General features: G+C 51.9%; 5 protein-coding genes across 8 annotated transcripts; 4 read left to right on the forward strand and 1 right to left on the reverse strand.

The window, feature by feature from the left end:
- Positions 1-391: 391 nt before the first annotated feature.
- Positions 392-2356, forward strand: LOC117646669 (male-enhanced antigen 1). 3 transcript variants are annotated; one of them, XM_034387793.1, is made up of 5 exons: positions 392-687; positions 1166-1241; positions 1338-1468; positions 1590-1646; positions 1732-2356. In XM_034387793.1, exons 2-5 carry the CDS (start codon positions 1187-1189, stop codon positions 1993-1995), a joined length of 507 nt encoding a protein of 168 aa, XP_034243684.1. In that variant the 5' UTR covers positions 392-687; positions 1166-1186; the 3' UTR covers positions 1996-2356. The 3 variants fall into 3 exon arrangements, with proteins under 3 accessions (XP_034243684.1, XP_034243681.1, XP_034243682.1); XM_034387790.1 differs by lacking the exon at positions 392-687 and adding an exon at positions 706-858; XM_034387791.1 differs by lacking the exon at positions 392-687 and adding an exon at positions 708-862.
- A 194-nt stretch (positions 2357-2550) lies between these two features.
- LOC117646670 (WD repeat-containing protein 7) lies at positions 2551-24543 on the reverse strand. The gene is made up of 28 exons (XM_034387794.1): positions 24312-24543; positions 20650-20832; positions 20461-20567; positions 20294-20372; positions 20028-20196; positions 19703-19893; positions 19479-19624; positions 17774-17864; positions 17510-17681; positions 17340-17422; positions 17104-17263; positions 16802-17022; positions 16526-16721; positions 16275-16444; positions 16028-16187; positions 15430-15567; positions 15088-15156; positions 13587-13682; positions 5556-6141; positions 5154-5489; positions 5026-5084; positions 4745-4869; positions 4582-4666; positions 4307-4493; positions 3953-4223; positions 3685-3867; positions 3503-3607; positions 2551-3421 (listed from the first exon to the last, which is right to left on the reverse strand). The coding sequence occupies exons 1-28, from the start codon at positions 24357-24359 to the stop codon at positions 3236-3238; spliced, it is 4602 nt and encodes a 1533-aa protein (XP_034243685.1). The 5' UTR covers positions 24360-24543; the 3' UTR covers positions 2551-3235.
- On the forward strand, positions 12053-13538 carry LOC117646667 (cuticle protein 19.8-like). The gene is made up of 3 exons (XM_034387787.1): positions 12053-12161; positions 12263-12622; positions 12696-13538. The coding sequence occupies exons 1-3, from the start codon at positions 12150-12152 to the stop codon at positions 13266-13268; spliced, it is 945 nt and encodes a 314-aa protein (XP_034243678.1). The 5' UTR covers positions 12053-12149; the 3' UTR covers positions 13269-13538.
- LOC117646668 (methyltransferase-like 26) lies at positions 21562-26169 on the forward strand. 2 transcript variants are annotated; one of them, XM_034387789.1, is made up of 4 exons: positions 21562-21812; positions 25136-25370; positions 25499-25649; positions 25718-26169. In XM_034387789.1, exons 2-4 carry the CDS (start codon positions 25149-25151, stop codon positions 25975-25977), a joined length of 633 nt encoding a protein of 210 aa, XP_034243680.1. In that variant the 5' UTR covers positions 21562-21812; positions 25136-25148; the 3' UTR covers positions 25978-26169. The 2 variants fall into 2 exon arrangements, with proteins under 2 accessions (XP_034243680.1, XP_034243679.1); XM_034387788.1 differs by lacking the exon at positions 21562-21812 and adding an exon at positions 24559-24731.
- On the forward strand, positions 21779-24068 carry LOC117646666 (dnaJ homolog subfamily C member 21). Its single transcript, XM_034387786.1, has one exon. The coding sequence runs from the start codon at positions 22022-22024 to the stop codon at positions 23864-23866; it is 1845 nt and encodes a 614-aa protein (XP_034243677.1). The 5' UTR covers positions 21779-22021; the 3' UTR covers positions 23867-24068.
- Positions 26170-26590: the final 421 nt, after the last annotated feature.

The raw sequence follows: 26590 nt of genomic DNA on the forward strand, positions 1-26590 counted from the left end.
CCGGACCATGGCGCCGGCGGCCTTGAACTTGCCGTGCTACTCGATGATTGACACCCGCGAACGTGACCGGGCTTATCACGTCCGCGTAGCGCGGCAACGCGTAGGACGAACCGGTGACCGGTACCGCTTTTGGTTTCGGGGGTGTGGGAGGGGGCGTGTGGGAGGGGGCGTGCGCCGCGCGGTGAGCCGCTGCTGACGTGCCCACGTCTTCACGTCCTCCTCACGTCCCCGCGCGCCCGAGCCGCAGGGATTATGCCCGCCCCGATGCACAGTGTCACAGTGTACTGTACAGTACGCGAGGACTAGCGGCTGGCGGCTGCCACCGGCCGAAGGTGTCGGATAGGTTGCCGCACCTATCCGACACCTTCGGCCGGTGGCACACAGGATATGGTTTTCGGTAACAGATAGGAACCTCTGTGCCTGGTTGGCGTCAGCGCTTCGGGGAAGACAACAGGCACCTGCAGCAGACACTCGTGCACACACAGCCCCCATATCTACGGCTCCCTCTGCGTAAACCATGGCGCCACGCAGTAAACAAGTCATTGCATTTTCTGACGTAATCCACCAATTAAATGAAATGAGCTCCCGGCCTTTGCGCGGGCCATTTTATTCACCACCACTGCAAGCTGGCCTGACCCGAAAAGCGGACGCAACGTTAAATTCCGCCCCAAAACGCGCCACTTTCTGGTATGAAAATCTTTGGCTTCTGTCCTGTCCGTATGAGAAATTTTCAGACTCCTTTGGCAGGTTTGGCAGTAGAGTTCTCTATTTTACACCTGACAGCTGACTTGTGCTGTCTGCTCTTCTGTTATTGTTGTTGTGTTTTAAGCTTGTTTGGGAGATTCACTACGAAATTAGGCAAGTAAGGCATTTTCAGTCAGATTTTAACTAATTTAAACACAGCTCCTTGATCTAACAGTATAAATGTCTCCTCTATTTTCATTTTATTTCATGTCTTTATTGTTTGCCTATTTTGACAGTTGCATTCTATCGAAAGGAATCACTCATTATCCTTTGCAGAGTTGGTCTCAATTTGATGTCTGTAATTTCTTTGAACCCCTCTTGTTTCTTAGCTGTCCTCCTCACCCCTTGAAGTTAGTGTTGTCCTCAATTTTGAGGTTACTGTTACTGGAGACTAACTTGTCAATGGATTCTCTCTTTTCAGAAAAGCTGTCATCCTGTTACAATGGCGCCAGACCCACCTGTTTATCCAGTGGATGAAAATTTGTCAGATAAATATAGTAAGCTATTCTAGACAAAACCTGAACACCCATAAACTTAATTTCTATGTTGTTTCAAATTTTGATCTTGATTGATCGGTTTGACTGTTCTCTTAGATGCTGGTATCCCCCCTCAAAACAGCGATGACAGTGACAATGAAGGGGAAGAACAGCCAGCCTATGACGGGTACACTCTTCTTGGCCAGCACGAACATCAAGGAGGAAATCTCGACAATGAAGACGATTATGTAATGAATTGATTCTGTTTATCATTTTAAATATTTATTCAATTTAGCACAATAAGTACAGAACACAACAGTTTGCATTTCTAAGGCCTGTGGTTTGAAGTATCCTTTTTCATTTTCACAGGAGACTGAAAATGATGAAATAAATGCAGGCATGAACAATGACAATCAGCAAGCACAGGTACAAATTGCCATTTAAGAAATAAAAAGTCCTGATTCTTGATTGTTCAATAAATAATGTACTAATTTCCCTCTTTAATATTTAGGATATTATAGCAGCACCTCCTTCAGCAGGCAGAGCCGAGTTAGCAGCACTCTGGAATAGTGCACCTAATGAAGCTACGTCCAACAGCATTGCTATGGATGACGAGCGATCTGCTCAGATCAGAGCAGCTATGGCTGGTTTCTCTTTACCAGCATCAGCGGTCCCAGCATGGGCCTCAGATATTCCCGAAGAGTTGTGGAAGGAGAGATTTTTGGGCAGACTACAGCAACAGAAGAGCATTCCAGAAGCAAATAAGCCACGGTGAAACCAGAAAAGACATTTGCTCCATGTGATACAATTTTGGTGAAGGCTTGCACATTAGTTGCTGAATGACCGTTTACCAATGCCTTCCAATAATGGTTAACAGAAACAAATTGTAACAATAATTTAGAACCAACTTTTAGCAGCTTACAATTTAAATGAGCTACTGATTATTGTCTCAATAATTAACGCTCAGCCAATACATAGGAAATAACACATCAATAAGTGGTAAGGATTTGTGCTTAATGTGGTTTATGTAATCATATATCTACTATTTATTGCAAGTACTGTTTAAATTTGCTAATAAAAAAGCGGCAGGAATAAATATGATTACCAGAGTTACTAAGTGAACTGTGAACAAACAATTTTTCTGGACTACTCAAAATTCCCACTGTTGAAACTAAACTGACTTCACACGGTTAAGCATGAGAAAGAAACTCTGAATAAATTGAGTTAGTCACACAGGCTATTTTAAAACACTTAAGGTCTATTTAAATTAATGGAGTAATCATGAACATTTTTTGGTAATAGTTCGGTTTTGTTAAAATACTTCATCAAATAAAACATAATCTGAAACATTTATAATAATAATATAATTTATCACAAACAACCAGGGGATAAAGGATTTCTCCCCTGCAACAAAAGGCATCAACAGAATCCAGCATATTACACATAATTAGGCTACAGGACATCTCATCTCACAGAATAAAATAAACACCTCTTCAGTTAAGATAAAAGCATCTAACGACTGAATATACTTTTAAAAATGTCTTTGCAACAAGCACTATGCTATCCCTCCTTATCTTTCTAAATGGAATGGGTATGGCCTAAATTCTGCATTGGCAAAATTTAGCTTTAGATTAAAAAGAGTGAACCTCTCTATAACCACTTAATAACTACTATATCATTATGACCGTGTAGTATTCATTATGTCCACTTAACAAATCCATATTTACAACAAAGATGAAACAAGGCGAGGAATGAATAATAACAGATAATGGAACCAAAATACACCACTTTCAGGATCTATGAAAAACATGGAGTGGTTAAATACTCTTTCAATGAAGCACTCCTGAGAAGGTTAGTCTTTTGATAATAAATACTGAAAAGCAAGATGGGCAACCAGTGCATGACCTGTTTTAGCCTACAGAATATAATCAATAACAACATTGTTTTATAAATAATTAATAGCCAACACTTTCAATTCCATCCATTACATTGTGATAGTTGATGACTAAACATGACTAGACATTGAAAGGAGTCTCTGAGTTATCAGCCAGCTTCAGTGATACAGTACGATTATTTGTCCAAGATAGTTTGGCAAGACGCATTGGGTTCAGACGAGTGATATCTGCCAGAGGAGAGGTGCTGTATGATTTGATGCATCGAGTTTGGGAATTTCCAAGACCAAACATTCCAGTAGATGTTTGCTGCAAAATTATAATAGATGTGTAAAATAAGAATGCAAAGGAGAATATAAAACCAGTACAATAGTAAACTAAAGTACCAACCTGCCAGAAACACAACCGGTTTTCCCCACAACTGTAAGAAGCTAAATATTTGCCATCAGGTGAAAAGGCGCAGGCCGTTATGGGGGCATTATGACCAGAAATCATCTGCAAGAGACAATATTATTGAACCACTTAAAAACAAAATCATTTCAAATTATTGAGAACAATGTTAAAATACTAACTGGACATTTGGACGAACGCAGTTCATAAAGAGCTATCTGGCCACTTTTGGCTCCCACAGCAATGCGTCTTGTGTGCGAGCAATGCGACACCTGATTGAAGCGCCGAATGGCTGGGAACACGTCCTGCAAGCTGCGAGTCTTGAGGTGTCCTGGGTCCAGACAGTGCAGGACAATGTCCATCACCTGAAAGCAGAGGTAGGCAGGGTTCCAACATCGTACTCACAATTTCAAGTCATCATTCAGGTAAACTTGTGGTTGAGACACTTACCTCAACGAGGAAATCAGACATCTCATAGGGCATCTTATCAATTAAATGCTCAACAGCATGCAAAATCTCAGGTTTGGCGCGGTGCAGGACAGAGTTGCTGAGGTTGACGTTGAGGGTCTGGGCGTTCTGCTGCAGCGTGTTGTACCTCGCGACCTCCTTGGCCATGGTGGTGATGAAGGCGGCGGGCCGCGCCGTGGCGATCAGGGTGAGGGCGTGCCTGGCGGTGCGGCTGGAGTCCGCGGCCGGAGTGAGCGGCAGCCCGTAGGTCATGCTGCAACAACCACCACGTCGGGCTCGTCAAGCGGCCGTTCTTCTGCCCCAAAGCGTCCCGCCCTGCCTCGCCAGCACACTCACCTCGGCACGAGGCGGTCCGAGTCGCAGCACAGCTCCAGCAGCCCGAGCAGCACCTTGCTCACGTCCAGGTAGGGCTCCCACACCGTGAAGCCGCGCCCGATCAGGTCCACGGCGGCCCTGCGCAGCGCCGTGTGCGCCGGCAGCCGCGGCGAGGGCGGCGCCAGCAGCAGGTGGGTGAGCGCCAGGCCTGGAACACGAGACGAGCGCGCGCCGTCAGAGACGCAGGACGCAGACGAGGGTGGCGGGGCCGCCAGCCAGCAGCCAGCGCTACTCACTCGTGAGCCGCGCCAGGTTGTTGTTGCCCAGGGCGAAGGCCTCCACGACGGAGCTCTTGCGCCGCACGTCCTGGCTGGAGCGCCGCTTGGTGTTGTTGGCCGGGGCCGGCACCAGGGTGGCGCCGCTGCCCGTGGGGGTGGGCGCGGCGCTGGTGGTGCTGGCGGGCGGGGCGGCCTCCTGCCCCATGTCCTGGCCGAACTCGGCACCGATCACGCCCAGCAGCACCACGGCCGTCGTCTGCTTGCGCTTCAGCTCGGCCGCGCTCGACGGCTTGCGCACGCACAGCTCTGGAAAAGAAGCAGCCTCCGTTAGCGGCGACCTGGACCCAGACCTGGACGCACCACGTGGAGCCAGTCCTCGAGGGAGAGAGCTGAGTGGCTGGGTTTTACTGGTTAATTTCAGGTTTGGTTTACGGCGCTGGCCGTTGACGTCCCCGGACTCACCCTCGGCGCCCTCCTCCTCCTCCTCGGCGTAGTCGGGCGTGTCGGGGTGCATGGGCGGGCTGTGGCCCTGGCCGGTGGGGCTGTCCACGCCGGCGCCCGCGCCCGCCGCGGCCTGGCCCGGCTGCTGCTCGGCCGCGTTGTAGAGCGGCAGGAAGGGCGCCCAGCTGTCCACCAGCGCCTTGCGGCCCTTCTGGCCGAGGCGCTCCAGCTCGGCCAGCAGCAGCGCCTGCGCCGCCTGCCGCACCTCGAGGCAGTGGTGCTGCCAGCGCCGCGCCATCATCTCCACCTGCGGCCGCTTGAAGACGCGGCTGCCCGCCGCCGCCACCTTGTCGGGCAGCTGCACGCAGTGCAGCGTGGCGAGCCGCGACCAGCCCTGCTTGATGTGCGCCTGCTGCGCCGTGAACTGCTCCTCCGTCTCCTCCTCGGCGCGGCTCCACGGCGTCATGGCCGTGCGCGTGCTCTGCCTGCAACATCACCCGATGAGCGACCCATGACAGCACACCGCGCTAAGAGAGAGAAGAGTCGCGTACCGGTGGAGGATGCGGCTGCGCTCCTGCTCCGTGACGAAGGTGGCGTTGTTCATGGACATGAGCGTGTAGGACAGCGAGATCGTGGCCAGCAGGTGGTTGGTGGTGAGCGTGGTCGACAGCTCCCAGTGTGTGCGCGCCGTGAAGAGGCGCGTCAGCCGCTCCAGCTGCACCATCTCCCTCGGCAGCTCCGACTCGATGGACTTGCGCGCGACGGGCGCGGCGGCGGGCGGGGCGGCCGGCTGTGGCGGCTGGTGACCCGAGAGCGACACTCCGGTCGGCGGCGGCGGCCGCGGTGGAGGCGTCGGCGACGAGGTCGCCGCCATCGTGACCGCGTCCACGCCGTCGGGGATCTTGGGCTTCCACGTGGGGAGCAGCAGGCTCATGTAGCCGCCCTTGGAGATGACGCCGAAGGACACGGGCACCATGGGCCGCAGCAGCCCCAGCTTGGTCTCGCACACGCGGTCCAGCTCGGGCTCCATGCCCCACGCGTGCAGCAGCGACAGCAGCAGCTGCGCGATCTCCATGGTGATGTTGGTCTCCAGGAAGGCCACGTTGCGCGGCTTGTTGGCCTGCTCCTCCGCGCCACCTGGCAATCACAGAACAGAAAAGGAGAAATTTAGAGGCGGGAACGCCCGACGAACGACGGGTAGGCAGACCCGCAACACGCGAAACGCCCGACGAACGCCGGGTAGGCAGTCCCGCAACACACGGATGTTCGACGGGCCGCCTGTACATTACAATTACCATTACGGGCTCAAGACCACTACTGATCGTATGCCATTTCGGGCACGACACATGCTCGCCTGCACTGCAAAACGAGACATGGCCGTTACTATGGTGACAATTTGGCGAGCATGTGTGGGGCCCGAAAACGGCATACGATCAATTGTGGTCAAGCCCGTAATGGTAATGGTACATCGGGTAGGCAATCCCACTGCGCACGCACGCCCGGCGGCAGGGCGGCGTGGCGGGCTCCATTGGGTCCCTCCGGGTCCGTCGTCCCTCGGCTCGGCCGCTCCACTGTCCACTTAGCGTGATCGGTAATGAGGGCCTGGACGGCCTGGAGGAGCGAAGCGAGAACGAGAGCCCCGCAGTCATTACGCACAAAAGGCCGAGGCGGGCCGGTCCGGGATGGTCCGGGCGGTGCTCCCCCCGGCCGGCCGGCGAGGTGGCGAATGGCGAAGACGGCTGCACTCGCTCTATCGGCAGCCTCGTCACGACCCGCGCGATTTAAGACCGCAGTCCGCGTCTGCAGAGGCGAGAGTGCAGGGAGCGCGAACACGCACTCAGCTCCAAATTCGCAGACATTGTCGCACCGCTGTTATCGAGCGAGTTCGTTTCTGCCGGTGTGCACGCAAGGCGGCAGGATCGGGAATACATTGTCCGTGGTCCCTCGGCCCGCCGCGTCGGTCGAATCGCAAATTCGGCGCCGCGCCAAGGCGATGGAGTCGGTTTCGGGTGTCGGGACGCGCTGCTCGCCACACTGCATTATTGGCGCGGAGGCACGGCGCTCGCCTCACGCACATGCACGGCACGCATCGCGCGCCACGCGCCCCGGGGCTGGGCTGGGCCGGCCCGGCTGGGCGTGGCCGGTCGGCGGAGGTGGCCCGCCCGTCCCGTGCCCGTCCCGTGCCCGTCCCGGGAGTCGAATACAGATCACACACCTCAAGAATGAAAATAAAACGAGCCGCGGCGAGGCAGGTCTCGTTTCGTCTCGGCCGTTCCTCGTTCCACGGCGTTGTGGATCAAAAGCGCGCTAGTTGTAGTCAGTGAGTTGTGGCGGCCGCGCCCTTCGCTCTCATCGGGGCGTCGCGGCGCCAGCCGAATTGAGAGACAAAAATAAAATTAATGGCCATTCCCAGTTCGCGGCATTGCGGCTCCGCCCGTCCGATACACTATTAAACGCCGCGACTTCCTCAGCGCGTTTCGCCTTCGGCGCGCTCCCACGGGCCAGGCGGGCCGCCAGGCAGGCCGCCAGGCCCAACACTGATTGGCTGCGAAATTCCTATCCTTCGGCGCTTCGCCGAGTCCTTTCCTCCGTCATCACAGGTGGCGCCGTCACCTGCAGCCGCGCCCGGCCCGCCCGGCCCGGACAGGCACGCCGCCCCCACTCGGCCCGCACTTCCTCCAGGACGCGGTCCGGGGCGTTGTCCAGGACGCGCGTGTGGCCGCCCCAGTATCATGGAGTGATCAAGGTCGTGGGCGTATCGCAAGGCCGCCCAAACGAACCGCATGCGCAGGGGGGGACCAACCACGCCCGTGTTGGGCCCCACCGCACCACGCCCGTGTTGGGCCCCACCGCGCCCCGCCCCGCCCCGCCGCGCCACGCCCCGCCAGACTCGGCCGGCGTTAGGGCCCCAGCAGCACGCGGAGTCCGGATACAATAACGAACTCCGCCAAGTGGAAGGCGTCTGCTGCTGCCAGCGCAGGGCGTCGCGTCGCGCTGTCGCACGCAGCCTACTTTATGCGGACGAGAGCGCTGCCGCCCATTTGGCGCCGCGACGTCGTGGAGCTGGACCTCCCCCTCCCTCCTCGTGCGATATGCAGCGCTGGGCTGGGCTGCAGGCCGATTCCCAACACCGCGTTCGTCGCTCTGTCTCTCTCGCACTCATGGGTCGCGCCGTACGGGTGCGAGAGAGACAGAGCGACGAAAGCGGTGTTCGGAATCGGGCGGCTGGGCGGCCAGGACAACGACCTGCACTGTGTGCCGCACGCCGCACGACCCCGGGCGCTTGGCAGGGCTTCGCGCCGCGCGGCCTGCGCGGCGGACTTCTCGTTCACCGCTGCATTCGGCGCGCGTGGGCGGAGGGAGGGGAGGGGACAAGTAACTTGGAGGCGGAGGCGCTGGAGGGGCCCGTCGATATCGGCCCGGACAACTGAAACAACTCGTCCTGTTTGTATGCGGTGCGGAGGGTAACGCGATCCCAGCAGCCCTTCGGCGGTACTCAAACCGCCGCGCTGGACTTTGCGGTCGTCGTCGCGGACGTTGTCGCGGACGTCGCGGACGAAGAAAAACGACCCGTCCGCCTTGGCGGCCTTGCCAGTCGTCGCGTTGCCGTCAGTATAGATTTCCGACCCATCCTCCTTTTTCAGCGGGAACCTCGGCCGTCCGAGCGCAGTTTAGTGCAGCAGCGCAGTCGAGCCGCCGAACGCGGTGCGCGGCGCAACCCGTCCTGGCCCGGTGGGGACCGTGGGGACCTTGGCCGTCATCAGGATCAAGTTCAAGAGCCGGCACACCCGGCCCGCCGGGCTGGGGGCGGCCGGGCGCCGCGCCGGCACACCGGCCGGCTGACGCGGGGCGTGGTGACGGTGGGCAACGCGGGGCAAGGACACTTCCAGAGCGCCGCCGGCGGGACCACTACAGCCTGGGGCAGGCAGCCGCCGGGCAACAAGCCATTACTCTTACAGGGAGCACTCCAGGGCTCGCAACGGCGCGGCCAGTGGCGCGGGCGGCAGACATCCGGGTGCCTGGAGCGCGGACCGCGCCGCCGACAGCTTCGTTAGGCCGGGTCGGCCGGCCGGGCCGTGTGCCGCCTATTAGTGTTCGGGAACAACGGGCGGCACGACAAGCAGGCTCCTCTCCGCGTCTTGCTCGACGCGCTGCTCCAGGAGGCCGCCGTCAACGCATTTCTTTTGCTCCGCGCGCGTTTGCGCGTCACCGCCACAACGGCGCGCGCCTTGATTGAATTCTAATTCGGCCGCTACACCGCGGGCGGGGCGGGGCGCGGCGGTCGCCTACGACGGACCTTTGATGAGGTACAAACACCACGCGATGCCGCCCGCCCGCGCGCTCGCTTGCTCGCTCGCTCCCCGCGCCGCCGCCGTCCCCTTCCTCCAGTGTCCGCACTCTGCGCACTCACCGACGCCGCTGCCTTCTTTCTCTTTCCCGCCTTTCTTTTGGCTCTCTTTATCGAACCGCGATGCACGCCTCGCCGACAACAACAACAACAACAACGGCCTGTCAATGCCCCCCCCCCCTTTTTCCCCCAACTTGTCAACGCGTCCCGCAGCGCAGTGCCGAGCGCAGCGCGAAGCCGCGGACCACCGCGAAGCACGAAGCACGCGACACGTGAGATACAAAAGGCTCGCGCAGTGCAAGCGAGACACGACGAAAAGAAAAGCCGAAACAGACTCCGAGAAAAAGGATAAATCCGCCGGCCGACGGAATGATGCACTTTCCGTGTCTGGGCCGCCCCGAGGTCACCTTACCGCCAATCGGATCGGACCGACCCGCCCAAAGACCCACCCCGTCGGCGGCCAAATTTCAGCACATCCTGGTCACCGCCCCGGCCGGTCTGACGTCACGCCACTGGGGCCGGGCAATAATCACGCATGCAGGGCGGACTAATAAAAATAATGAAAACAGGGCAATCGGCGGCCGTGTCACATTAGAGGGGACAGGCATCTCCTTTATTGCCCCACATGCTGCTCGTTTTGCATTCTTTTCCGAGTCGTCCCCATAGCGCCCGTCCTGTGCCAACGTCCTGCCGCGGCCGCGGCCACGCCCAGGGGAACTGCCCCGCCCCGCCCCGCCCCGCCGTACTCCGAGTCCTAAGCGTCCCGGAACAATGCTGCGCTCGTCGTATTCCCGGAGGAGTTGGCGAGGGCCTCCAGGAACCGCGGCGCCCTAAAACCTGCGCGCGGTTTCTTGCCCCGACTTTGGCCCTGCCCGCCCTGCCGCGGCGAATGGCCGTCCTTTACGACGCCCCGTCCACGGCGGGTTCATTCCGTCCCTCGCACTCGTGGGGCGACCCGCAGAGAGGGACAGAGCGACTGGGGCCGTGATCTTGCCCTCTGATCCCTGCACCAACAAGATGCCCATCATTTGCTCGGCAGGCTGGTAACACTGGCCGAGGCCGCGCGACGCCTCCGGCCGGCCGGCATCGCCGTAACGACATTGGCGCGGCGAATCGGCGGCAACAACGAGGAGGTGGCCGTCGAACGCCCTGCGGCGCCGCGTGCACTTGCCTGGCGCGGCACTCCGAGCAGCGCCTCTCCATTGAGACATCGGGAGCCGCGCCTGGCCGGCCCTAGACCCAGGCCGCCCGGGCGACAAGAAGACAAAGCCCGGCCTTGGCCACGGCGCAGCCGCCAAACCAACGCAGATTAATTTGCCGGGATCGCGCGGGATCGGCAATCCAAACCATCCCAGAGCCGAGCGGGGCCGAGCGGCGTGGAGCGGGATAGTGGTCTTGTTAGACGCCCACTGCACGCGGCGGGGCGCGGCAGAACGCCGGGAACGCCGCAGCGGGCGACGCGGAGGGCAAAGGCCCCCGCTCCGCGATAACTAATTTTTGCATAGTGTCCAGCGGCGCGCGTCGTCCATCGCCAGCGAAAAACATCTTAACACCGGCGCTTAAAACACGACAACGACGCTTACCGCCACCCAGTGTGGGTGCCGAAGAAAGAAGACAGGCTCTGCGACACCCGAAAAACAGACGAGCCGGATGTGCCCCCAATAGGCCAATAAAATGTCAAGTTCGCGCGGCGCCAGCGAGAGAATGCTAATCGGAAATAAAACAAAGTCGGCGGAGACATCCGCGGCGCGGCGCCAGAGCGCCAGCAAGATTGGCAACTTTCTTCCCGCTCCGTCGGCCTCATTTATATACCGCATCTGCCACACTTGACACGCCGGCGACATGGGTTCCCAATTTTACGGGGCCGACTCTGCCTTTATCGACTAGCCGGCTAGCCGGCTGGCCGGTACCCACGCCGGTACGGCGCGGCCCCAGGCCTGGCCGCGGCGCCGGACCGCCGGCACGCTTCTTCTGTTCAACGGGACCGGCCGCCGCTTTTCGCCAACATTTTATAGTGGGCGTGCGCTCTGCTGGTTTGGCTGGCTCGGCTCGCTCTGCCCTCGAGCCCTAGCGCGGCTTTTAACAGCCCGGTTTACTAGTCGCGGGTTTCGAACGGGCCGCGGCGGCATGGCCCGGTTAGCACTCAAAGCAACAGGCCGTCGCGACGGCGACCCTACGGGACGGCAAATGTCCTCGTGACCCTCATGCCCTGCCCTCGGCGGCGTCCTGCCTTCGGCGGGGTCCTGGCTAGCGTCCTGGTTGTCCTGCCGGCGGCGCCCTGCTGCTGCGTCCGGGCCGTTGCTCCCTCGGGATGCGCGACAGTGCGGCCCTTGCACTGCTTGGGCTCCAGCGGCGCGGTGCGGCGAGGCGCGCGGGACGCCGCCCAGAATGTAGGAAGTGCGTCCTGATCGGGTTTAGGGCCGCGCGGGGCGAGGTGGGGCCAGGCGGGGCCAGGCGGGGCGTGGCCGGGCGGACCATGCCTATCCCAACACGGTAGACGTCGGCCTTCGCGTTGCTCGCTGCTCGCTCCGCGTGCTCCGCGCTGCCCGGGCCGGGCCCCTGGCGGCCAGGCTGGGCCCGCGGTCCTGCATCCCGCCTGGAGTCCCGCCTCCCCCCTTCCCCACGCCGCTCTGGAGCCTCTGGAGCAGAGCGACGCCGCTCCGACGCTCCTCTCCCCCAAGACGGCGGCCGAAGCGGCGAAGGCGGGCCCGGTATAAAAGCGAGGGGTTCCTCTCGGACAGGCACCAGTTCGCTAGTGTCCATCGCACAGAGACAACAAGACCTCCCAACCTTCACCATGAAGTTCTTGGTGAGTGACGCATCGCGGCATCGCGGCCACAGAGTGCCTGCTCGAGTCCGCCAAGGAGTCCGCCAAGTGCAGCGTGTTGACCGCCGGCCGGCTGTTTGCAGATTGTGCTGTGCGCCGCTGTGGCCTGCGCCGTCGCCAAGCCCCAGATCCTGGCGGCTCCCTGGGCCATCCCCAACGGCTACGCCTACTCCGCGGCCGCCCCCTGGGCTTCTCCTCTGGGCCACCCTCTGGCCTACTCCGCTGCCCACTGGGCTGGTGCTCCCCTCGCCTACTCCGCCGCCGCTCCCCTGGCCTACTCTGCCCCCGTGGCCGCCCCCGTGGCCGCCCCCATCGCCTACTCCGCCCCCGTGGCCGTTGCCCCCGTGGCTGCTGCCGCTAAGACCCAGTACCACGCCCAGGACGAGCTTGGCCAGGCCAGCTATGGACACTCCGAGCCTTCGCAGACCCACCACGCCGTGCAGGTAAGCGCGTCCGCCACCTTCTACAGTGCCTGACTTGACGGAGAAATCCCGACTAACACATGCCTCCTTGCAGGACGCCTTCGGCAACAAGGTTGGCTCCTTCAGCTACGCCGCCCCCGACGGCCGCATCCTGAGGACCGACTACGTCGCCGACGCTCTGGGCTACCGCGTGTCCTCCAACGCTCTGCCCGTCGCTCCCGCCGGTCTCCCCGTCCCCGTCCAGGACACCCCTGAGGTCGCCATCGCCAAGGCCCAGCACCTGGCTGCCCACGGTGTTCACCACAGCATCGCCAAGCGCTCCGTCGCCCTCTTCCAGACCCCTGCCTCCACCGCTCCTCTGGCTTACGCCGCCGCCCCCGTGGCCTACGCTGCCGCCCCCGCCATCGCCCACCACGCCGTAGCCGCCCCTCTGGCCTACTCCGCCCACCACATCGCCGCCCCCGTGGCCTACTCCGCTCACCACATCGCCGCCCCCGTGGCCTACGCCGCCGCTCCCGCCATCGCCCACCACGCCGTCGCCGCCCCCGTGGCCTACGCCGCCGCCCCCGCCGTCGCCGCCGTCTCCGCCGGCCCCGTCCTCCGTGACGCCGTCCAGACCACTGTGGTCAACACCCCCGGCCACGCCGTGTCCTACCGCATCGACTAAGCGGCCTCGTGGCGGGCCACCTCCGCTCCAGTTTGACGCCAAGACGACCTAGGCCCTCTCCGGGAGCTGCTAGTCTTTTGTATTGGCGCCAAATTCAAGCGGTGCGGCCCCGATGGACCTCGCCCCGAACTGCGCAAGCGAGGCGTTTCGACCTTCCTTGATTCCTGTCGCTCTGTCTCTGTTCCTGTTCGGGCGCCGTTCGGCCCGCTGTGCCACCGGTGCTCGACAAACAATAAATTAAGTCTGCCACAAACTTATTTATCAAAGAAACTTGGAGCGCTCTCATTTCGCACCCTCTCTCTCCCACAGAACACTCACCGGCTTTGTCCGTTGCCCTCAGACCGACGCTCTCCGCTTTGGCTTGGATCTTGGTCTGCATTGTCTCTGCTCCCTCCTTCATCTTTGCAAGGATACCTGAAATTTTCGAAAAATTGAACATGTGTTATTAGCAGTGAAGAAAATTGCTAGACGAATATCAATAGGAAATCACTAGGTGCTAAAATGACTACAATGTTCAGATATCAAATTAGTTTTTAGAACGCACATAGTTGTATACATTACCTTTCTGTGACATAAAAGCGCTTCAGATTAAAAATACATACAATACATTCATTGGCAAAATCAAGCAATATGCAGGCATCAATCATAATGCCTAGAGTGAAATGCATGCAAAAATCAAGGTCAAGGGAGATGGTTTAACAGGAGGTACAAGAAAAAGCCCTTTAGAACAAAACATGCAACATAAACCAGAACCAGAGGAAGAAAATATGCCATAAAAATATAGGGTACTGTAATTCCTTATTTCACTTACAAGGCAATTTAAGTGACGTTAGATTGTAGTGTGCAAAGGTAAACTGATGTGTATTTTCAAAACCAAGTTGAAAACTAGTTTGGCAGCTGTGCTGGTGAAGCTTTGGCTAAGACAGAGTCAAAAAGGCCATGAGAAATTGAAATCACTACAGAGAAATGTACCCAGGCCCAGCTAAGTGCGGACAGAGGAAAATCAGGATTTAGGATTTCTTTGCCCTGTAACTCAAAACCATTCTTTAGACTGGATCATGCCGGTTCAATAAAGTATTTAATTTTTAATTTGAAAAACAAAACAAAAATTTAAAAAAAAAAAAAAAACCAACCAAAATGTGAGGGCTATAACTATACCTAAAATTTCCTAAGGCCACATGTGTCTTAAGGCAGTGCCATTGCACTACAGTTTGTATAAATGCTGTAAAATTTGTAAAAATTACCATGGCGATCCTTCTCCTTGATTTGCTTTTCGAAGGTTCCTGCTTTATCCTTAACACGGCCCAAGAAGTCTAGTGATAGTGAAAAGACAAAGAGTACAAATATAAACAGGTTTCATTTGAGGCCATTTGCCTTTTCTTCTTCAAATATTAAAAAAAAGGGATCATGAATGAAAGGAATTACTTATGAAGATCTACTTTCCATCAACTTAAACAACACTACACAAATGCATGGATACAAAGAGCACTTTAAAACAATTTTTTTAAGTTAGCTAAAACTCAAAAAGCACACAAGTAAAACAATCTTTTACATTATGAAAGTCCAGATGAAATTTTTTGAATAAAACTAGCATATTATTTTTTTTTCTTTCTTAATAAAGAACATGTAAAACAGAAGCAAGCATCACATTATCTTGAAAATACCAAGCAAAGAGTAAAAAACCTTTGCCAGGTTAAATGCAAATTAGCTAAAACATAGTTCAAATATAAAGTTACGAATGAATATATCAAAACCATGCTTTAAGGAAAAATTCAAACAGAACTGTCTATAGATCACAAAGGTAATTTGAGTATTTTACCATGACGATCCTTCTCCTTCAAAGTACGTTCCAGGTCGCCTGCTTTGTCCTTTACACGACCAAAGAAGTCTGAGCATATGCGGAAGCATATAAAGACAGAAAATGTTAGAAGACAAGGAAGGCAGAAAGCACGGAGCAGCTCAAGTAAAGAAATTCAGTCTATTCAAACTGGTCAATGGCATCAATTAAAAAAAGAATATTTGAAACAATGGTGAATTTTCAAATCCACTTTGACATGACATTCAACATTTTAATGTAGCCTCAACAAAAGTAGTTACAAATATTCTTTGTTTGTGCCATGATCCAAGTTTGATTCCTGAGAAGACTTTAAATTTTTCTCACCCGCAATCTTCTTGCCCGCATCAGGGGAAGCAGAATGAGTAAGCGCAAAGACCTTCTCATATTCTGATTGGTTGATGAGCCCCTGGGCTTCAAGGCTCCCAGGTGACATAGCCCCATACTCTTCAGTAAGGAGCTCCACTAAACATTCCAGTTATACATAAATCATCCACTACATACCTTAGCACAAGCTCTCCCAGAAGACAAGAAAAACTAAACCTATTAAATCATTTACATCTATTCAAGAAATTGTTAAAGAGTGCTTGGATTTAGATGAATGAATGTGAAGTATGACACCAACTTCTATGGCATGGTTGAAAACTTAGACCTCGAAGACCCTCCATGCGACCCAGGTACATAGAGTGAGTTAGAGGGAAGCAAAAGATACACATGCACTCAGTTTTTGTTTTTTCTTAAATACAAGACAGAAGAATTAAGGTTTCTGATAGAAAAACTGACATATGAATATGCCCCCAGAATATAGAATGAATGAGAGAAATTTGATTATTACATGAGACAGGGATAGACACATACACTTACAGACAAATGTATGAAAATGCTGAACCATAAAATATCCATAGGAGAGAAACCATATACATACCAATCAGTGCTTCAATGTCAAAGCACAAGATGTGACTCTCAGGGTCTTTGGGATTTGTTCGCAGACCCTGAATCATGAGGGGCATGGCACGCCCTTTTTGTTGAAGAGAACCATCCTGTTGGTTATGATGGGAAAGCTGCTGCAGTTGGTGGATTCCACGCTAAAATTTAAAATAAAAAGTAACCATTAGGCAAGCAGTGGCAAATATTATCAAAACACAATTTTTTTAAAGTTTGAAGTTTGGTACCTGAGTAGCATGTCTGATAGCAGATAGATTTCGGTGACGAAGACCACGGAAGAAATGGACAGCTGGGTTGGCCAAGCCAGAGTCTCCAGATGTTGCGGTGGATGTGTTTTCATCGCAAGCATATAAGACTTCCTCTGCACTGATGCCATGAAGGACTCGGTCCAAATGACCTGAATGCAAACAAATTAAAGATGTGATGAAAACTAAAAATAATACCTTAGACAAAAATGCACACAAATGCTAGGGCTTACCTGTCTCCATTTGCCAAACATAAACAGAGCCATCTGAACAACCAACAATCATAAAATCATCTAAGGGTCTCCACTTGATTGTAACCACTGGGAAAAGATGACGAGATGCCAAAACTACACACTTCCGCTCAGTCAAACCCAATAGTGTGACTGAGTGATCACTTGCCACAGAGCAGATGCACTTTTGAACTCGTGTCTGAAAGATTTTGTCCAATTAAAAAAAGGCACGAGAGGTTTGGAAAACCATAAACAACACACGGACATGTTACTACTTACACTGCAATTATTAGGAGGGACTAAGAGCTGAGTGATTTCTCCAGCATGAACACAAAATCTATGAAGCAAAGTACCACTGTACAAGTCCCAGAGGCAAACTGCAAAGTCAACACCCCCAGACACAAGGTGGGCACGCTCATAGCGAGGATGGACTAGGTGAGGGTACAGCAAACAATTCACCCTGCCCACATGGCCAATTAGTCTTTGGTGCGGAGGCCAATCTGCAACAACATAACATTTAAAAATTGCTCCACTGAACACTTTTGTAGACAACCCATAATCTAGTGGTACAAATATGCTACCATCGTACTGCTGGTGGTTTCCATGCAACAGATGTAACATGACTGTTTGTGTGGCTGGCACAATAATAATAGATCCATCTTCCCGACCCACAACAAGGCGACTTTGCTGAGGAAGGTACATGCTTGCTGTTAGTGGAACACGAGTAGCTCCACCCCTTTCCTGTTGCAACACAAAACAAAATTAACACTAAAAGGCCGGAGGCGATTTAACACCTCACACTAAGCAAACACTTTACCAATTGATCTAAAATTCCAACAGGTGAAGGCTGCATGGCTGCCCATGCTTTGGTCAAGCTTGTGGACACTGTTGGAGGCATCCCTAAAAGAATAAAAAATTGTCAAAAATAATTGAAATTAAAAAAAAAAAAAATTATCATGTTTTACATATAATGTAAAGGAAGCAAACCTGGAGGTTTATCAAACTCTTCCTGTTTGATTTGGGCAAGCTGGCTATTGGTAACTTCAGGAATACTCCAAACAACAACAGCTCCATCTGAGTCACCTCTTAATAGGTATTTGTGAACCTTTCCACTTCTGTTAACCTCATGATAACGCATAGCAGGAGGGCAAGACATAGGCTGCAACCAAGACAAAAAAACAACAAAAAAACATGCAATCTCAGATTGGGGGTAAAAAGGAGACAGGAAGAAAAAGTAACAATCAATCTCACCTTATCATTTGGCACTGCCAAAACACAGTACAGAAATGGAGAATCACTTTCGGAAGCAGGTGAGTGGAATTCCTTGTTGTCAGCAACGCAGCTGGAAAAAAAATTAAAATCATTAGAAATGGGAAAACTTTTCATATTTTTTTTATATGCAAGGAAACAAAATACTGCATACAGTTTCATACATTTTCAAGAGAGCACGGTTAATTATTTTACAGTGGATACCCACATAAATTCTAATATATAATGTAATAAAAGTACAACAGAGATGCAAATGCTGCAGCTCAATATAAAAAGCATAATTCCAAACAGATAATGGAACATGCAGAAATGAAGCCTAAGAGTTATCATTAATAGCAGACATACATTTCATAAACTACAAAAGAATATATTTTTTTATTTTATTTTGGTCCAATAATGTCAAAGTAGTCCAGAAAAAACACCAAATAAAATAAGTTAAATATAATAAGAGCCTGCGTACTTGGTGCAGATGTAAATGATTCAGTGGTACATACAAGCAAAAAGAAATATGACAACTTAACTACAGAGACAGCCAAACAACTAACAAAACACAATCGAGTCCTATTCACACCCTGGTAGACAGTGACACAAACCACAATGAAAGGGATATTTCAGATAGTGTTAGAAATGAGAAAATGAAGGTATTGCAGAATTCACACTTTACACATACTTGGTGCTCCAAAAAAGCAGCAGAAAGATTCACAGAGCCTAAGGACAAAGACGTCCACAGATAAACTAAAACAGAGAGACTGACTAATGTCCATTAAATAAAATGCCATTCTTGGTATTTGTAGTCCTTGCATTGCTAAGTTTTGCTAAACCCATTAGTCCCAAGCTAAAGAAGACTATAAGGGAGTCATGCACAGATGAAGTTAATACGACAGCACACAGACTCAAGTCAACAATAGGACAAACAAATGGAACAAATTTTGTATTGCATTGGATTTGGCTACCAACCTAATTGGAAGTCCTTTCAGCTTCCTACAGTACCATGAGCCATGTGAATGCAGATCCAGAATTCCAAGTTAGGATGTTGGCGAAACAGGCGACAAAGGGGTAAAGTCAAACATAATGGCAAATCCATAAGACGCATTGTGGAAAACAAAAGTGTGGTATGAATAATGCGATGTTCCCACGCACCCCCTTTTTCTTTAACACAGACAAGTTCTCACACATGAGGGGGGAGGAGGTGCTAAAATGTATGACTAAACATGAATAATTTTCCAAACGACACCATCATGCATGTCAAGCAACAATGAAGTATTTGTTCTTAAATTTGAAGAACCAAAACCACAAAATACAACAAAATGGAAACATAAATAAAGAATAACAATAAATTGTTTTCTAGGTGCACGCTATAAAGCTTCATGTGCCTCTCTAAAACATCCAATTGTCCCTGGCAGGACACATTCATAAAAAAATAAAATCATATTGATGTGATTCCAGCAGCAATGTTAAGCCTACTGAAACTGATGCAGAACACCCAATAAACTATTGAAATAAATAGTCAAAGATACTGTATATTGATTGCTTGCAATACTATTTTGTCTGTCATTTTAAATTGAACTCCTTCCTTTGCCAATGTTTTTGGCCAATTTGAGTTTTAAAGATATTGTATATTGGTAAGAAATGGGAGAGTGGTATAGATTTAAAGAAGAATAATGCTCGATTAAAGAGTTACACTTACTTTGCAGGAAGCTTGTACATATATCCCTTTCCTTCATCACTCCATGCAATCACACGGTCAGTGGAAAGAAAATCTGCGCTTATCCAGCGCTCTGATCTTGGGGCTTGAACACTACACAGGATTGAGAAGTCTCCAGCATCATAAATCTGTTTAAAATAATCAAAAGAAAACAATTTAGAAGGCAATCTGATTTTTACAAACAGGAACTCTGAAACAATACCCACCTGCCAGTATTTGGCGCAAACAATAACAACAGTTCGCTGATTACCCCCACAACAGCTCATGCACAAGGCATTCAAACATCGTATTTGCTTGCTCTCATGCTCATAATGTGGCTCAGTCGCTTTTGATTCATTGCCTTGAAGTGTCCAAACTTTAACCATACCCGTGGTTGTTAGTCCCAAAATAACATCATCTGATAATAATGAAGAAAAAATTAGAAACAGTAAATAGGCGGGAGGAAAAAAAGAAAGAGGGACAATTACGAATCACGAGCAGCCGGAAAAGAGGAGGAAAGAAGGGATTGGTTTTCGTCTGAATCTTTCTCACCTTTCCTCTTGGCAGGACGGAGTACATGTAATGCGCTGATCCAGTCAGGTGACATTCTGCTTGAAAGAGTAAATAGTACCTCTAAACTAAAAGGGTCCATGATTAAAACTTCTGAATAGTAACCATTGCAAAAAAGTCGGATGTCATCACTGCCACACATGTGATATGCCTGTAACGAGTTAACAAAGTTGAATGAAAACGGCCCCACAAAAGGGATAGGTCCAGATTACAGGCCTCTTTGTAAAGAAATGTAATATTCAACTTACCTGCATATTTGTGTGAACATATGGCAATTTGACAACCTCTCTACATTTTCCATCAACAAGATCCCATGTGCACATCTCTCTGCAAGGCAAAAGACAAACTCATTACCATACAAGCATAACAGACAATTAATATTTGACAAAACAAAGACATGGACCCTTATACACACCCACTCTCAGATGAGCTCACAATGTAATTATTGTCAGAAACAACTGATGCCCGAGCCAAACAAAGAATAGGTGCTGTATGGCCGACAAGAAGGCACCTAGGAGTCATCTAAAGGAAGGAAAGAAACATGAAAAAGAGGTCATCATAGTAAAATGTCACAAATGATGTAAATCATTATAAAAATATGTACCTGAAGTGTGTCTGGATCAACCTGCCACAGACATATTTGCCCATCATAACAACCAGTAACAAGGGAGCGCTGATCTCGTGACAAGAAAATGCATGATATGCAATGAGTCGGAGCAGACTTCCCCCAAAGAACGACAGGTACGACCAAATTTGTTCCAGCTGACATTTTTAATTCAGGCTGCACCTGTAAAAAAAATAAAAACTTAATAAGATGGTCACTTTAAAGCTTAAAACGTGCAGTGCAACTGAAGGGTGGCTGTTTTTGCTTCGAAATAAAAAGAAGTAAAGATCACATAACGTTCACTTGTACATGGTACCAAATCAATTTTAATAATACAAAGAAATGAAAAACTACGGCGATGCAAAAACAAGCGTAGTAAGAGGAAAATTATTTATCAAAAGAACAAGATGCTCCTTAAAAACAAATAAGAATACGGTTAATGTTTTTGACAAAAGAGGTTATGGCATAGCGAGTGTCGTCTGCTACTACTACATAAATAATGTATATGGTACCCCAATTACAATTGATGTTTTTAACATTGGCTTAATTTGACGAGGAAGAAATAAACAACACGATATATTATAAATGAAACAAGCTCGCTCAGCACCAAGGAGATATTTTTTACTAGTGTAAAATCTGAAGTGGTACATTTTCACTCACCTATGGGTGCCACGAATGGGTCAAAAAGAAACTAAAAAGTAATTACGACTATATTAAAATAGTAATGATTTGATTTGGGAGCTTGAAGGCATTCTGGATAGAAAGATCATTTCTTCAAGAAGATCTTCCACTCATCATATCACACGATCAGCTGTAAACTCCGCCTCCCTTTTTCAGTATTTTCTTGTTCCCGTTCTGCTGCTCCACAACGGGCGGGCAACCGAAATCCCAAACATGCAACAAAACTCCCTATGCATGGCCTGTAACCCCTCTTTGTACTGAAACTATCGACAATCAGTATGTGACCAAATTTGGCCACATTCAAGAGATGATTTTCGGGGAAATACGCATGGGGGAAAATCAGTCTGAATCACCATCAAAGTACTCAGTGCAATGGGGAAGTCGAGAGATTTTTGTTTAGAGTGACGCACCGTTTCGTCCCGGCTCCCTGCTCTGCGTAGCAGTAGCAGACAACAAGAAAAACCCCTGTGCTGAAGTTTAGGGTAAGGGTTATTATTTATGGCACCGCTCTTTATATAGTCAGTGACTTTCATTGTGATATGCAAGACCAGCACTCGCCCCCTGCCTGTGATTTTGTTGGTGTGAACTTGTGAGGGAGACTCACGGCCTGAGCCAAGCTTGCAGTGCCAGTGTGTGTAACGTGGTCTCTGTAAGGTTATGCGCTTCTTTGTGACAGTAATCTGTTAAAACGATGAAGTGTCACTACGAAGTTCTGGATGTCCCTCGCGATGTCAACAATGAAGATCTCAAGAAAGCTTACAGAAAAGCTGCCCTCAAGTGGCATCCCGACAAAAATTTGTCGAATCCTGACCTTGCCAAGGAACAGTTTCAGCTTGTGCAGCAGGCTTATGAAGTCCTGAGTGACTCTCATGAGCGTGCTTGGTATGACGCTCACCGAGATGCCATTTTGAAAGGAGGTTTGGGAGGTGACTATAAGGATGACAGCCTGGACGTGTTCCCGTACTTCACAACGTCATGCTTCAAAGGCTTCGGAGATGATGACGGTGGCTACTATGCTGTTTATCGTGAAGTATTCAACAAGATAGCTGCAGAAGACTCTGAGTACATGGAAGATGGAGACAGTGATTTTGAAATACCCTCATTTGGCAACTCTTCAAGTGATTTTAAAGAAGTTGTGCAACCATTTTATGCATACTGGCAAGATTACTCAACAAAGAAGTCTTTCTCGTGGCTAGACCAATGTGACATTAGAGATCTTCCTAACAGACGCATAGCCAAACTTGTGGAGAGAGAAAACAAAAAAATCAGGGACAAAGCACGCAAGGAAAGAAACGAGCAGATTCGCAACTTAGTAGCTTTTGTACGCAAGCGTGACAAACGTGTACAAGCTCAGGCTGAAATAGTAAAGGCAGAGCAAGCTGAGAAGGCCCGCCTGCTTGAAGAGAAACGAAAGGAAAGGCTCAGGGAGCGTCTACAACAGGCAAAGGAATATAAGGAGACAGAATGGTCTAAATTTTCAAATGTTGAAAATGAGTTAAGAAACATAGAAAAATCTCTTCAAGCTGAGCATGGGGACCATGATTCGTCATCTGAAGGTGAAGCAGATGAAATGGAGGAGGAGGCTGAAGATTTAAATGCTCTATATTGCCCAGCCTGTCAGAAGTTGTTCAAAACCGATAAAGCTTTTTCAAACCATGAGAAGTCTAAGAAACATAAAGAAAATGTGGAAATCTTAAGGCAAACATTACTTGAAGAGGAAGAGGAGAATGAAGGTGAAGAGCTCGAAGATGAGGAGCTTGATGAGGAGTTAGATGAGGAAACTGGTGATGAGCAGGACAGTGAAGATAGACAAGAAGAAGATGAGGAGAGTGGTGGGGAAGTAGAGGTTTCTGATCAGAATGGCAAAGCAGACATGAATGGGGCTAAAACCATCAAAAAGAATATTGAAGAAAGTGAGGAGGAAGGAGAGAAAGTTCAGCTGGAAAATGGAAGTGATGATTCTGACTCACCCCAGGCACCATTAAAATCTAAGAAAAGCAAAAAACAACGTAAAGTTTCTATCAATAGTGATGAAGAGGATGTGGAGGAGTTTGCCATGTTGTCCAAAAAACAACGCCGAAAGCTTCAAAAGCAGAGAGTACCAGACCCTCAGAGTGACAGCGACAAAGAAGACGAGGCTGAACCCAAGAGTACAAATGATGCTGATGAAGAGTCCATATCTGAGAAGCAAGAAAATGTCCCCAAGACAAAACTAAAAGGAAAGAAAGCAAAGGACGCTAAAAGGCTGCAAAAGCAGACAGAGGCAGAGGCAGGAACAACAACCGATACTAAGGAGGGTGTCAATATAGAAAAATTATCTTCTATCAAAGTTCAATCTAAAAAGGGTAATAAAAATGTTCCAGTTGACATATCTGTGATAGATACCGAGCATGTATGCGCAACCTGTGCTTCTAACTTTAGTTCAAAAAACAAATTGTTTGATCATCTAAAGAAAACGAAACATTCAGTTTTCATTCCCAAAGGAAATTCTGAGATGAAAGATGAAAAAAAGAAGGGCAAAGGGAAGAAGAAATAATATTGTTCCATTATTGTGATATTGATGCTTGGTCTCTAATAATTTATTTTTGTCATAATAATTCAATCTCGCTGTTGTAAAGCTCAAAAACGTAGTCTCATAAATCTCCACATGATTTTGGAGTTTGACTCATTTCCTATAATTTTTTCCTGCCAACCTGCAATGTTCCACTTGAATGAAATAAATCGAACCATCTCTCTCACATTGCCTCTTTGCGTTCATCTCCTTTTCCCTGTCTACAAGTACGACAAGCTTTCAAAGAACCTTGTCGGTGGAAAGTCCTCACAATTCGGACAAGACTAAACGTACCCGCCGCGCTGCCGCGCTGCCGCGCCGTGAGCGCTGTGTTGCTCTGTTTATCGAGGGAAGCGCGCGTGCGCGGGGCGCCGCTCGCTCTGGGGAATGCTCGGCAGGAGCAGGAGGTGCCACATGCCACAGCACGTACCGTCGCGTCTGCCGCGACCGCCGCGCCCACGTCGTCCACTATCACCATTATCTCGTCTCGACAGAAACACGGCACTCGCTGGCTTGCGGCTCGGCTTGGTGCTGCGCGGCTCGCTGGGCTCTGCGGGACGCGGCCGTCAGACAGGGTCCATCTATCTAGCGACGCTCTAGACACTCGCGCCGCGTCTCCAATCCGAATATTAATAGACGGCCCGCGACGCCACAGTACGCGCGACGCCCGCCAAACTAGAGAGCAGAGTCACCGCGGGGAGGGAGGGGAGGGGCAGGTCGCGGGGTCGAGAACAAGGGAAGCCGGCCGGCTGCGGGCTCGCCGTCGCAGTGTGGTCTCCGACGAGAGCAGCGCGAGGCCGCCCCGCTGCAGCCCCGGCGCCGCCATGGAGAACTACATCCAGATCAAGACGTGAGTACGCCGGGATGGAGGGCGCGGATTGACACGTTAGGGCCGCGAACGAGGCCGCCGTCAGGCGACTGTTGCTGGGCGGACGGCGGGCTTGCGTCATGCCCTGCACTTCGGCGTCGAAGGGCAAGGCCACTGGGCCGCTGCAGTAAATGAACAGCTCGGGTACGAGGAAGCAACGGACTTCTCATGCGCTGTGGCGCCCACTATAAAGGAGAGCTAAATTTTTGAATGTCCTCACACTCCCACTCGTTTGGACCAGGATAAAGATAAAGGGACCCTAGAACAAAAAGTTGAACGTGACAAGTTGGTCATCCTGCTCTAGAGGGCGCGCGCGGGGTGCCATCCCGAACGGCCGCGCGTCGCCGCCCTCCGCCACTAGCTGTAATGCTCCGCTTCCTCGGCAGGGAGGGCACCAAGATGATCGCCAGCGCCGCCGAGAGGAACAAGCAGCCCATCCTGCAGGCCCTGAAGCAGCACCTGCGGCCCGCGGCGACCGCCACCGGGTCCAGCCTGGTGCTGGAGGTGTCGTCGGGCACGGGGCAGCACGTGGCGTGCGCCGCGCCGCACTTCCCCGACCTCACCTTCCAGCCCTCCGAGTTCGACGAGGACATGTTCGACAGCATCAGGACCCACGTCAAGGTGAGCCGGGCCGTGCCGCTGCATGCGCGCCGTGCGGCCGGGCGAAGCGAAGCGTGCCTCTGCAATCCCGAGCAGCAGTGTTCGACGTTCGACTCCCGGCTCAGGTTTAATTCGCCTTGTTCTTGCAGGCGGGAGGCTTGACCAACGTCAGGGAGCCCTTGAAAGTGGACGCGTCGGCGCCCTTCTCGCAGTGGGCAGGCGGCAATCTCAAGGCCGGCTGTCTGGCCGCCATCATCAACATCAACATGATCCACATCTCCAGTAACAAAGCCGTGGAAGGTGAGCGATAAGTTTTGCCTTGGAATTCCCTTGTCGGAGCGACCAATTCACCCGCGCCCTGTTGGCAGGCCTGTTCACGGCGGCGGGCGCGCTCCTCGGCCCCGGCGGCCGTCTCCTGACCTACGGCCCCTACGCCAACGACGGCCTCATCACCCCGGAGTCCAACGTGCAGTTCGACAGGACGCTCCGCTCCCGCAACCCGGAGTGGGGGCTGCGCGACATCAGCCGCGACCTGGCGCCGCTGGCGGCCCGGAGCGGCCTCAGCCTCGCGCACACCGAGGACATGCCGGCCAACAACAAGTTCCTCGTGTGGCAGAAGGCGGCGTGAGCCGCTGCCTCATGCCTGCCTGTGCATTCCCGGGCTGTATTGCCCCGCGTGGAACACTGGGACACGCGGGGCCGATCTCAAAGTGGCTCAAACCTCATTTTATTATTTTTGTACTGTTCTACAATGTTCTGATTTGTCGCGATGATGCTTCTATGAAATTTATGACCTCGTAAAATAAATAATTTAATCGAGTTTGCATGATTTTTCCTCCACGAGTTACTAAACGGCGAATGCGATGACGGCGGCACTTCCGCCATGGCCGCTCGCGGGGCTTCCGAGCAACCTAAGGGGGCGGTGTGGCCCACACCGTGGGGCGCAGTGCCTTCGACCGTCTCTCTCTCTCGCACTCATAGTGGGTCTCGTGGAGCTGCGAGAGAGACAGCGACCGTTTGGAATGAGTCTACAGCGTGAGTAGCGCCGCGCGGGCGCCATGAGCGCCATGGAGTGGGAGGGGGAGGGGGGCGTCGCAAGGCGTCGCGAGTCCGGGGAGTCCGGGGGGTGGCCCATCGATTGAGCCCCCTTCGCCCCAGCTGGCCGCCCCAGCCGCCCCTGCCCCCCACCCGTTGCGCCCCCTCGAAGCCTCCGCGCCTCCGCGCCGTGAGGAGGGTAGGTC

The sequence above is a fragment of the Thrips palmi genome, unplaced genomic scaffold (assembly GCF_012932325.1).
Source record: "Thrips palmi isolate BJ-2018 unplaced genomic scaffold, TpBJ-2018v1 HiC_scaffold_19, whole genome shotgun sequence".
NCBI classification, from domain to species: domain Eukaryota; kingdom Metazoa; phylum Arthropoda; class Insecta; order Thysanoptera; family Thripidae; genus Thrips; species Thrips palmi.